The sequence below is a fragment of the Macaca mulatta genome, chromosome 5 (genome assembly GCF_049350105.2).
Source record: "Macaca mulatta isolate MMU2019108-1 chromosome 5, T2T-MMU8v2.0, whole genome shotgun sequence".
NCBI classification, from domain to species: Eukaryota; Metazoa; Chordata; class Mammalia; order Primates; family Cercopithecidae; genus Macaca; species Macaca mulatta.
The window spans coordinates 172,299,555-172,312,702 of record NC_133410.1 but is presented as its reverse complement, the minus strand read 5'-3'; the positions used below and the strand labels follow the sequence as shown (position 1 = coordinate 172,312,702).

The 13,148-nt window shown below is 33.9% G+C and overlaps 1 protein-coding gene across 2 annotated transcripts in view; it reads left to right on the top strand.

The window, feature by feature from the left end:
• The window catches only part of MARCHF1 (membrane associated ring-CH-type finger 1), a 317,618-nt gene that overhangs the window by 138,261 nt on the left and 166,209 nt on the right, over positions 1 to 13,148 (top strand). For both annotated transcript variants that reach the window (XM_078002722.1, XM_078002721.1), the window contains exon 2: positions 9,503 to 9,553. In XM_078002722.1, the coding sequence (XP_077858848.1) occupies positions 9,503 to 9,553 (51 nt within the window). The remainder of the gene's footprint in view (positions 1 to 9,502; positions 9,554 to 13,148) is intronic.

Sequence of the window (13,148 nt, the reverse complement as noted above, 5' to 3'; positions counted from 1 at the left end):
TAATAATAAATGCGGCAACTTACAAGCGATTGTCCTTATCTTTCTAGCACATCTAAATGTAATAACCCTAGTTTATATTTATACAGTGCTTTACAATTTGAAATATACTTTTCCAAAGTTTACCATGTTTGCTCCAACAGAAATTCTATGAGGTAAACATGCAAGGGTCTTTATACTCATTTTGCAAGTTCAGCAAGTTAGAGGTAGAGAAGGCCCGAGATTTTCTTCCTATCACATGGTTAGTTATGAAGCTGCAATTCTAATGCAAGTGTTGTAACTACAAATCTTGTGATTTTTCCACCGATCCCACTTGACTAAATAAATAATTTGTGCCTTTATATTCCAGGTCCTGTATCATCTTGTAGAATATAAACATTCACTCTTTCTTGCAGTTCTTTTTTATTACATACACATACATACAACACACATAGATATACCTTTATGATATATACTCTGTTGAGTAAGGTTAATTTTGCCATTTTTGTTTTTCAGAGTTTCTTAATTAGATGTTTTATTGTTTAAAAGATTATAAAAAAGAAGTAAACTTTTAAAATTTAATTTATTTTTGTTTTCTAAAATTAGAAATAAGGTCTTACTATGTTGCCCAGGCTGGTCTTGAACTCCTAGGCTCAAGCTATCCTCCCATCTTGGCCTCTCAAAGTGCTGGGATTACAGGTATGAGCCAGCTTGCCTGGCCTAAAACAACTAAAACTTTATACACAAAGTTGTTTAAAGAAAAAGCTAGACTATTCCCATGGGCCTGCCTGCTTCCCTTCAATCCCACCATGCTAAGGACTAAAGGTAACCATTGTACATAGATTGCTGTGTTAATAGCCAAGATTGGATTAACATATTTCTGCTCAAACATACATCTGTAAATATGTAGAAATATATAGGAGTTCTGTTTGTTTTTAAAGAAAGGGAATTACTCTCTATACATAATCTATTTGAAAGAAATGGAATTGTCCTCTATACGTTGTTCTGTAACTTGATTACCTTAACAATATATCATGAACATTACCATTTGCCAATGGTATATATAACCTCATATTTGCATTATAATTTCTGTATGCACATCATACCCATATATAATTTTACACAGATCTCTTAACATTCTCTTTTGCTTTTTAAGATTCCCTGACCCCCGTCTCCTCTCTTTTCTTCATTCCCCTCCTGCTGGACTCTCTTCCTTGCTCCCACCTCTCTACCCAATAACTTATATTAATATAGTTTTTGCATAACTTTCCATGACTTTTTCCATGCTTATATAGTCATATACTACTGCATGTCTAAACACAAACCTGTGCATGCATATATACTTATAGAGTTCTATCCTGGTATGTTTTACAAAGAATCGTATTTTATCACTTCTTATTTTACTTTCCACTCTTGAAGTTATCTTATGGAAATCTCTCAAATGCCGGAGATCCAATTCATTTTGTATGACTGCATGATATTTTCAATGTTTGGCTCTACTATAAATTACTTAACCATTCTTTATTGATGAGCATTGTTTATTCTGTTAGTCAAGAGGGAGAAATGACGCCTTTTGTTTTAACACAGATAATTTAGTATAAAGATATATTCCCTGGCTGTAAAAGATCATTAACTAGGTAACTGAAAGGAAAAAAAATAAGGACACAAAGACGTTGCAAAGGCAGGAGTTGTAGGAAGCAGCCATCCTCCCTAGGTCTGAGTGAACAGGGGAAGGAAATTAAAATTATTAAAAGCTTGGAGGAGGGCCCCATGGAACTGGAACTCAAACCTCTTGGAATTCTAAGAATCCAACAGCTGGTCTTCAAAAGAGTGCAATGAGCCTGTTTCTGGGGTGTTAGAAACTGTGTATCTAGCTGCCAGCTGCTGCTACAGGAGGGGATTGCAACTAACTCCCAGGGTGAAGAAGCATTTCTAGGATGATGCAAACACAAGAAGCCTATAGAAATCAAATAGATGGAGCAAATTCTGTTTTCGTTTTCTAGCCTTCTAGTTTCCCTGTGACCCCCCTCAACCCCCACTCCCCAATAAGCAGAGCTTAGAACAGAGTCACATGACACAACAGAAAAGTGGTTTGTGGAGTCCTAGCCCAGAACAGAAGCTAGAAGGGTGGGTTTAAAGCTTTGAGACATTAAATTAACAACTGTCCCATCTTTATTGCTGGGATTCTCTCTTTTTTTTTTTTTTTCTTTTTTTAGTTCAAAACAAAGTTGTATTAAGTGTCCTCATTCACATATTTTTATGTACTAGTGCTTGTATTTCTCTGAAAGAGATTCCCAAGGGTGAAATTATTGCATGAAGTAATATTTTTAATTCAATATATGTTGCCAGATGTTTTTTCAATGATATTGCAGAAGAAAATCACATTTCTACTAGCATTTTTTGAGAGTATTCATTCTTCCTATTGCCATCAGCAACAGAAGCTATAACTCTTAAATTTTTTCAGAGTGATGAGTAAAAAGTGAAGTCTTGTTGCTACTTTAATTTACATTTTTCTGACTGCTCATGATTTTGAGCATCTTGCCATACATTTATTGACAATATGTAGTTCCTTTTTTGTGAATTTCTGTTTCTATCTCTGCTCATTTATTTTTTCTATTGGGTTCCTTTCTGTTGCCTCTTTTGTGAATAGACAAAACCACTGCATATTCTAGAAATTAAACTTTATCAGTCATTTGTGTTTCATGGTTTACTAATGCAATTGTTTACTCACTTTAATTTTTTGTATATTTCTGGACAGAGGATAATCAAATATACCAATGACATATAGTTTCCGGTTCGTGTCTTAGCTATGTAAATCTTGCCCATCCCAAGATTGAATTCGTAATTTAGGCTTATTTCGAAGTTTTTTTTGTTTTGTTTTGTTTTGTTTTTTTATCTTTAACATTTAAGACATTGTTCCATCAGGACTCCATGATTATACATGCTAAGTGATAGAGGTCTGATTTTTTCTTCCACAGAGGTAGCCAGTTGTCCAGCAACATTTACTATATCAACTATCCTCAATACTGACTAGAAATATTTTTATATGTGAGATTCTTACATATATTTCTGGATTTTCTATTCTTGATTACACTGATCTTTTGCTTAATTTCTATGCCAATACCATATTGACTTAATGATAGTGACTTTTAATATTTGCAATGCCTAGCATAAGAAGCTCTCCTTTTTTTTCATTATTTTCTTGGCTCTTCTCAGGTATTTTTTTATGTATATGTTCTTTAAGATCATTCTTCTTTAAGGTAATTTTATCTATCTCCATTCTTCTCCAGAAAACAAGAAATAAATTCTATTGGAAATTTAATTGTAGCTACATTCTATTCATATGTCAATTTGTAGTGGGTTTATATATTAGAAAATTATCTTCCCATCAAAGTATAGTACTTTATTTGTTCTGATCACAATTTATACTCCTCAGTAATATTTTGTAGAATATATTTTCGAATAAAATTTCATGTCCTTGTTAAGTTTTCCTAAGTGTTTTACAGTTTTTGTTTTTGTTATTACATTTCTAGATATTTATTGCTAAGAGAAAGCTGTTGATTTCATAGTGTTTCCATTAGGGTAGACACAGTATTATAATAAATAAATCAAAAATGTAATGGCTCACAAGAAATACACTATTTTTTTCTCTCTGATGATGGTTTAGAGTATATACTCCAAGTTGGCAGAAGGCTTTTCATTATATGGTCACTCAAAGACCCACAAGAATTCAGCTCTACCTTCTTTGATATGTGGCTTCCTGCCTTGCCTTGATAGTGTCCATCCCAGCATAGAGCAGTAGGAAAAAAGCATGTAAGAAATTGTATGGGAGATTCATGTGACAGGCAGGAAATTGACAGTTGTTAGTTCTGGTCACATCTCATTGGAAGGAATTTGACCTTAGGCAACCTACAACCAAAGGAAGGCTGGGAGATATAATGCCACTGTGAAGGCATATATTCAGTTATTATTCCATTAATGCATAAGCAAAAGACAATGGATTTTAGGAAACCTAGTAGACTCTGCCATGGTATAATTGTCCTATATCTAACTACTCTACTAAAGTCTAATTAACTGTAGCAGTTTTGATTCTTAACCAGAGACACTTGGGATTTCTAAGATATTATGTCATTAATAAGAAAGGATTGTTTTATTGCTTCTTTTTCAATACTTTTTCCACAAAGTTTTCCATTTCCTTGTTGTATTTGCTAAAAACTCTAAGACAAGTTGATAATAATAGCAAGAAGCTCTAACAGATGTTCTTCAATTTTTATAGTTTCTGTATTTTAACAATTAGAATTATATTTTGTATTTTTTTAGAATATTGTCTTTGTTACTACAAGGGGTTTCCTTCAATTCTTTTTTTACTTAGAGCTTACGTTAGAATAAGACTGCCAGAGTTTGTCAAATATCTTTTCAGAATTTAATTATAAAATCATAATGTTTGTCTCTTTCAATGTATTAATCTAATAGATTATGTTGACAGGTGTGCTGAGTTTTTAAAACCTGAAATAGATAAATTCTATTTATTCTATTCTTTGGTAATTTTAGTGATACACTGCTCATGTATCAAAGATATATGCTACTATTGAAATATACATTATTTTTAAAGATTTTCTGCATCTGTAGTTCCAAGTGAGATTGGAGCACAATTTTCTTTTTCTTTCTTCCCCGCCCCCACCCCCCCGCCCCGCTTTTTTTTTCCTACTGGTTTTTTTTTTTTGGCTGGGTAGGGAGTACTATCTTAACACATCTGAAGTTTCATATATGCCATGTTAATAATATGGATTAGGGAAATTTATGTTTCTGTGACAATAATAGTATACATAATATTGGAATTATGTGTTCTTTAAAGTAAAATACAGCTTAGTTGTAAAATCAGAACGTCCTTATTCATTTTAGAAGCATATAGACTTTTATTTACTTTTTGAATATTTCCTTGATTAACTACCTTATGTTTTTCTCTTTTTCTTGAACAAATTCTGGGAGTTTTTGCTTTACTGAAATATAATGTATTTCATCTAGGTTTTCATATTTGTTACAATAATGTTACATGTAGCATTCTTTTTATATAGTTTTTTGTGCCTGTGATTATGTATCATTTCTCATGTCATATTTTTTTCTCTCTTTCCCTTAATAAGTCTTATAGGAAGTTCATCTATTTTGCAATTATTTTCAAAGACTTTCTTTAAGAAAATCTTTTTATCCTTTCTCTAACTTAAATCAATTTAATTAGTTTTAGCTTTTATGTTTCTTTTATTACATTCTTGTGTTCTTTAATAATGAAAACATTTATAAACTTTTATCTGGATACAGCTTTTGCAACATTCTATAGGTTTTAATATTATATATTCTATAGCTTCTGGCTCTATTTCAGTTTTCATTCCTTTGGACCAAGTATTATATAAAAGTATCTTAAGGTGATTAAGACTTATGAGTCACTTTTCAAAATTGGATTTCTAATTGTATTGGCTCAATATTGAAAAAAAATACTCTGTAAAATCTCTACTTGGAAATATTTGTTAAAGTATTATTTAAGATCAAATAATTTTTAAATGTTTCATAGACATTAAATGTTTATCACTTAATAGGCATGAGATGTTTTATATATCTTTTAATCAAATTTTATTGCAGTATTCAATTTCCCCATGTCCTTGCTTATTTTTCGTTTACAAACAACATTGTTTAAGACTTTTCTTCTATTCCAAGTTATAATTACCCTAGCAAAAATTGCTCTACTGTCTACTTAAAAGTTTTCAGATGACCCTCCAAATTACCTTATTTTCTCCTTTCAAATACTTGGGATTTTTAACCTGAAAAAAAGGGGGAAATAAAATTGCAGAATAATATCAGATTAGTGGTCCCTGTAGGAATGTCTTAGTGTGTCTTTTTTCTGCAGAAATTTTTTTTTTCCAGGTGACATTAAAAAAAACTTTTTTAAACTTTATTATGTCCATTATGTCCCTCAGTCAATGACATAGTACACAGAAAATTTATACCTAGATTCATACATGTCCAGTCATGTTGTGTATTCTTAGGACTGATTACTTCGGTGTTTGTTTGTTTGTTTGTTTTTTGAGACAGAGTCTTGCTGTGTTGCCCAGGCTGGAGTGCAGTGGTGCGATCTCAGCTCACTGCAAGCTCTGCCTCCCGGGTTCACGCCATTCTCCTGCCTCAGCCTCCCGAGTAGCTAGGACTACAGGCGCCCGCCACCATGCCCGGCTAGTTTTTTGTATTTTTAGTAGAGACAGGTTTCACGGTGTTAGCTAGGATGATCTCGATCTCCTGACCTCATGATCCACCCACCTCAGCCTCCCAAAGTGCTGGGATTACAGGCCTGAGCCACCGCGCCCAGCCAAGACCACTTCGTTTTAAAGGAACTGTGTCACTTTCCTTAGAGTATAACATCAAAAATTCATTAAAACAAAACTTGGTAATGATTTTCTCATTTGGTAATCGTTTTTCCTTGCTAGTAAAACGAATCCAACCATGTTTAGTAGGATAAACTTTGAAAAACAATAATAATCACAAAACAGAACTATTAATATCAGACATATTCATAGCAAACCGATGATTAGAAACTTCTTGAAAATATTAAAATATTTTCAATAAAACTTACGAAACTGGAAGTCTCTCTCCCTGTCTGTATACTGTGAATGACGTGATGAAATCCAACATTACTGCTTAATGATCCCGTCCATTCCATGCAGACTTGTTAGGAACTCTTGTTGCTTCCAACTTTGATTGACCTACAAGGTCACTATAATTTGGGTGCCAGTAAGTTATGTTAGATTTTGAGATTCTGAGACAGCTCATATTTAATCTAAGGTAAAGTAGTTAAACTGATTGTAATGAGGTATGACAACCATATTGACTAATCTGCAAAGAAGACTATGACATTGCAATAGCAATGGGACAAGCCACCCAATTAATTAGTAGCAAATTGGACAGATTGCTTTGGACGTTTTCCAAGAGAGGAAGTGCTTCTGGTGCTTTGCGTCAAAAGCAAGGCAAACCAACTTTCTTAATCCCCCTGGGCAGAGAATGATTTAACTTTAAATTTTTAAATTTTATGTGCCAGAATCAGAGGCAGAATTGAAAGATATAGAAACTAAGATATTTATGTAAAAAAAAAAAAAAAAAAAAAAAAAAAAAGAAGTGTATAGTGACCTATGTTGATCACCATGATTTTTAAAGAAAGCTCATTCAGTGTTTCTTATACATCTGAATTATAGTGGAAATGTCATACCTTCACAACTCATAAAATGTTTTCATTTATAACTCATTTGTTCCTTACACAGATTTCTAAGATATTATCCCACCATTTTACAATAAGGAAATTGAAGTCCAGGAATGTCAAACAATATACTCCTGCCAGAGCTAGCACATCACCAGAGGTCTCATTGCAAGACAGTCTCTCAGTTGACATCACTGCCGGCACAGCACAGTGTACACCACTGTCCTCCCACATGTTAACTTTTCTGATGCCCTTTCCTCTCCCATGTACTGGTATAGAAACAACAGAGAACGTAGCCATGGCAAAAATGTTAACCTTTGCCTAAGTTTGTTTATTTCAATGCCTGACCTTATATTGGGAGAAAATAAAGCCAATCCATTTCAAGTTAAAAGATCCTTTGAGGTATCAAATAATCAGTCAGATGCTTTCCCCCCATTAGATTGGTGGATGCTGGCAGAGAGTGTGGAAATAATATTCTTATTATATCTCTGTGGTGAACTCACACAATTGTAAAGTGAATCTGGCCTTTCTTGTTTTATCTCAAAACACCATGAAGTCCCACTTAGTTTGAAAAATTAAGTAATCCTGTGCAAAATTAAATTTCCTATTTTGCATGATTGCTGTGGCAGCACCTTTCAATTCTAGTTCTTAATCATGTTCTCAAATGTCATGTAAATATAGAAAACGTAACAAAATAACCACTGCTACCACTATCTGCCAAAGCCTATTATATTATGTGACTCTGTCCTACACAATAATGTGTCAAAATCCTAAATTTCACTGAGAAGGAAAGATGGATTGATTTTGTTTTTTAGTCTCTAGAAGAGGAGTTGAGATGTCAGTAGAAAAGTGCCTCTCTCCATCACCAGTGGAGCTAATCAGGGAAAAATGTCTGCGGTAGCGTACACATTAATCTCCAGCTGGAGCATGGAGCTGTTATGAGGTGTAACTAACCATATCGTTGTGACTCATCTCGGTCTGTAATAACATGCTTCACAGTGACATCAGTGGTTGTATGAGATGGATGTTGCATGTAAAGGAAAAAGTACTGTTCAGCTGGAATATTTGTAAGTCTGCACATGACACAGTGACAGTTTGCAGTGAATGCAGCCACTGTTTTTCTGCAATAACACATCTGCCATATCCTGTCATCACTGTGTCTCTAAAACTGTCTCAAGTAGTCATCATGGGCAATTTCGGCCCCAAAGGTTGTTATAACAACTTAGTTCTCAAAAATGGCCTATGTCAAGTTGCATTGCAGTTGCTTACTCAGGCCCACTTTGGGGCTGAGTCCAGAAGTTTAAAAAAAAAAAAAAAAAGGAAAGAAATGGAATTCTTACATTGGTAAATTATTTCAACGACAATGTTATGTCAGATCCTTTATAAACGTTTAGTATTCAGAATTGATTCTTCTAACATTTTCCCTACAGAAGTAGAGATGTACTTTGATCTTTGATCTCTTTCTACATGTAAAATGCATAATGCTTATAAACTCTGTTTTTTCCAGTTGATTATCCACCATAATTGGCACAGTAGAAAAAGTAGCTATATAATTTTCAGGAACATAATGTCTCTGGACTTCAAATGGGAGGGCCTAACTACTTAAGGTTCATTTCTATTTTAAAATTATATGACCTTTTAAAAAACATTTCTTCAAAAGCTTTTTTCATGCCTCTTTTCTGCTAAATAAAAATTCTTTCAGAGGAAAGAACTGAGGATATAAATATTTATAAAAGTTTTAAGTTTTAATTTGAAAATATATAACCAGAAGCATCTTAAATTTTAAAAAGTAAATGTTTTAATTTCAAAGATGTAAAATAACAAAAAATAAATAAAATGCAGTTTAGAAGAATACAAGGTGGATGTATATACCATATACCCAGCACAAAATATTTAATGATGTTGAAAACCAGAGTTTACTCAGAAGTGCCTAGTTGCAAGGGCAAAAGGGGAAATAGTAGACTACACTTTTACTGTCTAATTTTAGTTTCAAAGAATTTCAAAAATTTTTCTGGAGAAATAATTATTTCCTGGAAACAAATACTTGTAACCTGATTAATACTCAGATATTAATTGAAGCATTTTTAAAAGTACACTAATTTATATTAGAGAAATATGATTTCATAAAAGAAAAAAGCATTCTGTGTAAGCAATCAGTATGTGTATTAGTCAAAACAATGTAGAGAGCATTCACAAATTTCCCTGTGCTGTGATTTCTCTTCTCAGTGGTCCAGTATGGTGAAAGTGCCATACCTGCTTTTAATTAATGTTTCCAATTTTATTTTTCAGAATGAAAAATCCCCAGGGAGATCTGCAAGTCGATCAAGTAACATTTCAAAAGTAGGTGAAATGTACTCATTTTCTTGTTTTGTTGATTTCTACACTTCATGAGTTCACATAAATGTTTATGTTTAACCTGTAATTGTTATCTGTGAGCAGAACACAAATGTGATTTCTTCATGGTTTTAACTATTTTAAGCTTTTACTATGATAAAAGGACGTGATTTTACTCAAGAAAATGAGTTAGACTATTTTTTCTTTTACCATGCTGTGTGCAAGAGATAATTTGCTTCTTTCTTCCCTTCTCTTCCCTTCCCTTCCCTTCCCTTCCCTTCCTCTCCCCTTCCCTCCCTTCCCCTCCCTTCCCTTACCCTCTCTTCCCTTCCCTTTCCTTCCTCCCTCCCTCTCTCCTTTCCTTCCTTCCTTCCTTCTTTCCTTCCTTCCTTCCTTCCTTCCTTGCTTCTCTTTCCTTCCCTCCTTTCTTTCTTTTCTTTTCTTTCTTTCTTTTCTTTCTTTTTCTTTTTCTTTTTCTTTTCTTTCCATGCTGATTAAGTGCACTAACTCTGGAGAGTAAGGATCTGACTGTAAGTCACTGCTCTGTCGCTTCCTGCTTACATGACCCTGAGATGTTCACTTTACCTTCCTGAGACACAGTTGCCTCTTTTATGACATAGGGGCCATGATAATATCAGTCACCTGGAGGAGGTTTTCTGAAGTGGTTATAAATTAAAACAAAGCCTTTCAAATATCTATCACCCTAGTTTCACAATGAAGAGCTTTGCCCGAACCAAAGCACTCTGTCATCTGTCTCAACTTGAATACTAATGTTGAATAAGTAATGACCAAAAAACTTGTAAACAGTACTGACAACACCTTTGTCACACCAAATGCTTTTTCATGATCTAGGGGTGAAATTATATCTGCATTTCTAAACTGCTCTTTGAGTTTTACTTAATCCAGCTTGTTTATCATGTTTTAGTCTTTAATGTTTTAAGAAATAGAAAAATCAAGAGTCTAGTTTCCCTTCTATGAGTTCTTCTTCAGGGTCTGGTATGTATTAATTGTACTTCTGTGTGAGAGACAATTAATTATAAAACTGCATCTCATTTGGAGAGAAATGAAAAACTCTTTTCTTAAACATCACTTAAATCGAACCACAAACATTCAACCATCAAACAGTGGTAGGATAAACAGATTTCAGTGCACATGACTTTACCTATTTAAACCAATTTAACTTTCCTTTTATGTTCAGAATGAGTCACAATGCTAAATATGTTGTTGAATCCTCACTACTTTTTCATAAATTGATAAGTGAAAAACTATTCATTGACTACATAATTTATCAATTATGAAGTGGCCAAATCTAGAAATACTGAAGTTCTTTAATTTGTAAAGTATTGGAATGGAAAACTTTAACATTGGAGCAAAGATTTTTTCCTTAATTTTGTCAAAATAATTACTTGTGTTGAAGACTGTGAGCATTTTTAGAGTGTGAGAGTCAGTATAATGGAGTAATTGGATGGATAGCAGAGTCACTCTTAGGAAGGTTATTTAACATCCCGAATAAGTTTATCTGTAAAAGGAGTATATATATTAGTATCTACCTCTTACAGTGGTGCTTAGAACAGTGTTTGCCCTGTGTATTAGCTATTTTTAGTATGGGGTTCTTAATATTTCTTTATCAGTGATGGCTTCAAGCAAGTGCTCAATAAATATCTTTTTAAGCCAATAAATTGGAACATGGTCTATAATATATGCAATGTTTTCTAGGTGTAATAATAACAAAATGCAGAGTACACAGGATTAAGGAAGATGTTAATAATCTGAAGTTATTTCCTTGAAAAAATTCATATTCCTATTTCCATAAAAAGCATGCATATATTTAACAATAAGTAATAGATTGTCTTAAGTCAGTAATAGTATTACTCATAATGGGTGTCTTCCTTACCTTTTATCTGCTTATGCCATCTACTGTCCTTAGACACAGGAAAATCACAGAGAGTACAGAGGACTCCGTCTAGAATGCAATTGCAAAATTATCTTTTATATTTCTAAGTCTCCTTTCCTGCCTATTTCTTGCAGTTCTTTAATGAATCAGACTTTCTCATCATCCATATTTGTTGAGTGTCACATATCGAAAATCTTGTTCTATACTGGGAATTATGGAGTAATAATTTTAAAAATTCCTTTCCCATTCCTCAGTGAGCTTACGGTGAAACTGGGTAACTAACAGTGCACAGAAGAGTTCACATAACAGGTGTGAGACTCCTATCCTGAGAATAGCCTGCGGCAAGATTAGCCCTTGGCTGACATCTGGAAACTTAGATTCCATAAGTAGTGCTTCACCCTACCTGTTAAGGATGATTCACTGTGCCTGAACTGCAAACAACATAGCTATCCTAAGCACATGCCTTCCTTCTGGGAGTCTGGAGTCTTGGTACATGTGGTTGCCTACACACTCAGCCTCCAATAAAAACTTTGAGCACTGAGTCTCTTACAATCTCCCCTGGTGGCAACACTTCTTCACATGTGTCATCAAATTCATTGAGCACATCCCAGCACACCCCACTGGGATGGACTTTTGGAAGCTTGCTCCTGGTTTCCTCTGGACTTCACTCCATCACTCCCTGTGCCTTTTCCCTTTGCTGATTTTGCCTTGTATCCTTTCACAGTAATAAATCACAATCGTAAGTATGAATATATTCTGTCTTGAGTTCTCTCAGAAAGTCATTGAGCCTGGGCCTGGTGAATGGAACCCCTAATACGCTATTTAAAAAAGAAGTAGAGACAGAAGCTATGGGAATTCAGAGAGCCATCACCTCCATCTAACTGGGACAGGGTAGCAGCAGAGAAAGTTTCTTAGAAGAATGGTATGTAAAAAGGCACTTGAAGAATGGGTGTGAATTGATCAACTGTCAAGGAAGGCTGTTTAAAGGGTTATAAGTCCAAGGCATGGGAGCTAGAAAACATAGATCATAAGGAGGAAGTTATATAAAATACTTTGTAAGGGTTTTTGAGATGGAATCTTAATAGAATGCATTATCTTCAGTCTACTCATAGAAGTCATACAACCTCAATCTGTGTGAGATTGTCAAGCTAAGTGAGTTTGACAGCACATGTGAAGAAGTGTCACCTACCAGGGAAGTTCATGAGAGTCTTGGTGTTCAACACCAGTCATTGAAGTGTTATCTGGCTTTGAAATAGAGAAACTGATCTAGAGCCCATCAAGGTCCTTGAGACTTTTCTTGGTGAGTATGTATAAAATGGAACATGATTATTTTTGTCATTCAGGATTGTGTCTTATAAACATGATCTTGCTACTGTGAAAGTAAAAAATTCCAAACATGGGATAAATAATAAATGTGCAATTGTTAGTGAACATCAAACATTATATATCCTAAATTTTTACCTCTGGATCTTTGTACCATATATTATCCAATAGCAATTATACTTTGAGTTTTATTGTCCTTGCAACATTTACTTTTTTATTAATTTATATTTCTAGTTTGTCTTAGTAAATATAAGACAGTTACCCCTATGATTCTTTCTTTCTCTTTTTTTTTAATTCAAGTAAGGTTGGTGTGCCTTGGATATGTTACAGTTGATCCAAAAGCTACAGAGAAGTTATATAGGTTTAATACAGTATACGTGAGAT